Raw genomic sequence first — 2,037 nt, forward strand, 5'->3', positions numbered from 1 at the left:
AGGTAAATACGAGGGAGTATAACAAAAAGCTAAAAAGCAACTTTTGTGGACACAAGTAAAGCCTAAAGAATGCATGGTTGACAGGTATGCAATAGTGAAAAAGTCGGGATTGTCTGCTGTGTTGAACAGCGTAGCTTTCTGATAGAAACAGGGTCAACGATACTTTATGATGTTATTGCAAGTACCAATTTTATTAACTTTCTGAATAGCCGGTACAACACGATTCTTAATATGGTGCGGATCTATTTATTTGTTAGCTGTTCCCCATCGACTAACCTACTACCCTACTAACCTCATAAGTTTTGATGAGAAGGAATGCAGGCATAACTTTTCACGTCCATGTACTAGTATATCTAGACACTTTATTGACGTGATGGGTTGTCGGTTCTGATATGTGCAGTTGGTATGACACAAATATAGAACGTTATTTACTGATGATGCATCTGTACTTTCAAGATTCATCTGTATCAGAACCGGCGAGACTCTGGAATGTCCGTGCGATTAACAATTTTATTTATTTTCCGAATACCCGGTACATGTACACCTTGGTATCTGATTACTGATCTCCAGACATTTATATGTCAACACTGCTATAGTAAATCTTATAATTCACAGTCTCTCACCGACCTCCCATAATTCTTGAAGACAATGAGCTGATATAACTCGACCCTGCATTATTTTGGCGGCGACGGTATTGGTGATTGTCATGGTGTGTTCTATACATTTTGTTGTATACGTTGGGCGGGCGTGAATATGGTGAACTATACCGTGGCGGGTTATTATCCCGCACCCTCTCCAAAGGTCTGAACGGTTTTTTGAATGAATTATGCTGTGGCATACTCTTTGGTTTTACCATTTTTGGTGGGACAGACTTATGTATTTGCTCTGCTAAACCAGTCCCGGAGTGATGAGCAGATACATTAGGATTCTGTTGCAAAAATTCTTCTTCCTCATACCCGCTACTATTGCTGTCCTGACCACCCTCAACTTCCTCATCCCCAGTTCCAGGGTCAGAATCGCTACAGCTGCTTGTATATTCAGACAGCAATTGGTCACTTTTTTTGGTATACCTGTTGTTATTGTTCGACTCATTTTTCTCCATTACTATGGGATCTCTTTTTGTTTTTGACATTTTAGAACTCAAAGAATGTTCTTCTTCTGCAACGGTATCGGCCGTTTCAGGTCCACTAGTATCGTCAACATTGTCGGATCCAATGATATCCATCATATCCGATTTCTGCGGTTTTTCACTATTTTGCCCGCTTGTTGAGAATTTGCTCTGCTCCCATTTTTCCAGTCTCTCAAAAAAAACGGGTCATGTTAGGCCAGGTTTCCTGAGTAGATTTTAGCATAAGTTCTGTTTTTTCCAAAAGTGAATCCCATTCTTCCCGCCTTTTTTTGTCGCGTAGCCGTCTTTTCATATTTGCCGGGACTATGGCTCCAGTCCCATTCTCAGTCCCTGTACTCTTTGGTTTTTTTATACCGACTTCCTCGCAAATGTTTTGTGCCTTGAGCAATTTTTTTATTACTCCTTCATCTCTGTTTTTGTTCGATTTTTTCCCAATGACACTTTCATTGACTCCAGTTCCTCTGTCAGACTCAATCGGACTTTGGACAGGGCTACATATTTCTGTAGAACCCGTATCAGCTGTTCCTGGGTTCTGACTAATTGGGTCTGTTGGGCTACCTGGACCCTCAGTTCCGCTACTTCCTGGCTGATTTTCATTATGTGCTGCACCAGTGTCTCGAAGTCCTGCCTCGGTACTGGGACTGGTTTCTTGACCATTTTGTTGCGTTTGAACAGCTTCTGAATTTTGCGCACTATTCGACACGTCCATAAGTTACAAGTAGAGTCCTTACACATATCAAGTCTATATAATTATAAACACACAAATTTTTTAACTGTGTATAGTATACGAGTCATATATAGATATGACGTGTACCTGTTTTCACTTAGACACGTCACCATGTTACATGTGTCACGTCGTAATTCCAGTAAACAAGTCTAGTTTAATGCAACGTATACCTGGTGACGCG

The 2,037-nt window shown here is 40.8% G+C and overlaps 2 protein-coding genes across 2 annotated transcripts; both read right to left on the minus strand.

Annotated features, from left to right (window-relative positions):
* Positions 1 to 619: 619 nt before the first annotated feature.
* Positions 620 to 1,228, minus strand: SARC_14891 (hypothetical protein; the record flags this gene model as incomplete). The annotated part of the gene is made up of 1 exon (XM_014290976.1): positions 620 to 1,228. The coding sequence occupies one exon, from the start codon at positions 1,226 to 1,228 to the stop codon at positions 620 to 622; it is 609 nt and encodes a 202-aa protein (XP_014146451.1).
* A 73-nt stretch (positions 1,229 to 1,301) lies between these two features.
* Positions 1,302 to 1,838, minus strand: SARC_14892 (hypothetical protein; the record flags this gene model as incomplete). The annotated part of the gene is made up of 1 exon (XM_014290977.1): positions 1,302 to 1,838. One exon carries the CDS (start codon positions 1,836 to 1,838, stop codon positions 1,302 to 1,304), a length of 537 nt encoding a protein of 178 aa, XP_014146452.1.
* Positions 1,839 to 2,037: the final 199 nt, after the last annotated feature.

The sequence above is a fragment of the Sphaeroforma arctica genome (assembly GCF_001186125.1).
Source record: "Sphaeroforma arctica JP610 unplaced genomic scaffold supercont1.5267, whole genome shotgun sequence".
Taxonomy (NCBI): Eukaryota; class Ichthyosporea; order Ichthyophonida; genus Sphaeroforma; species Sphaeroforma arctica.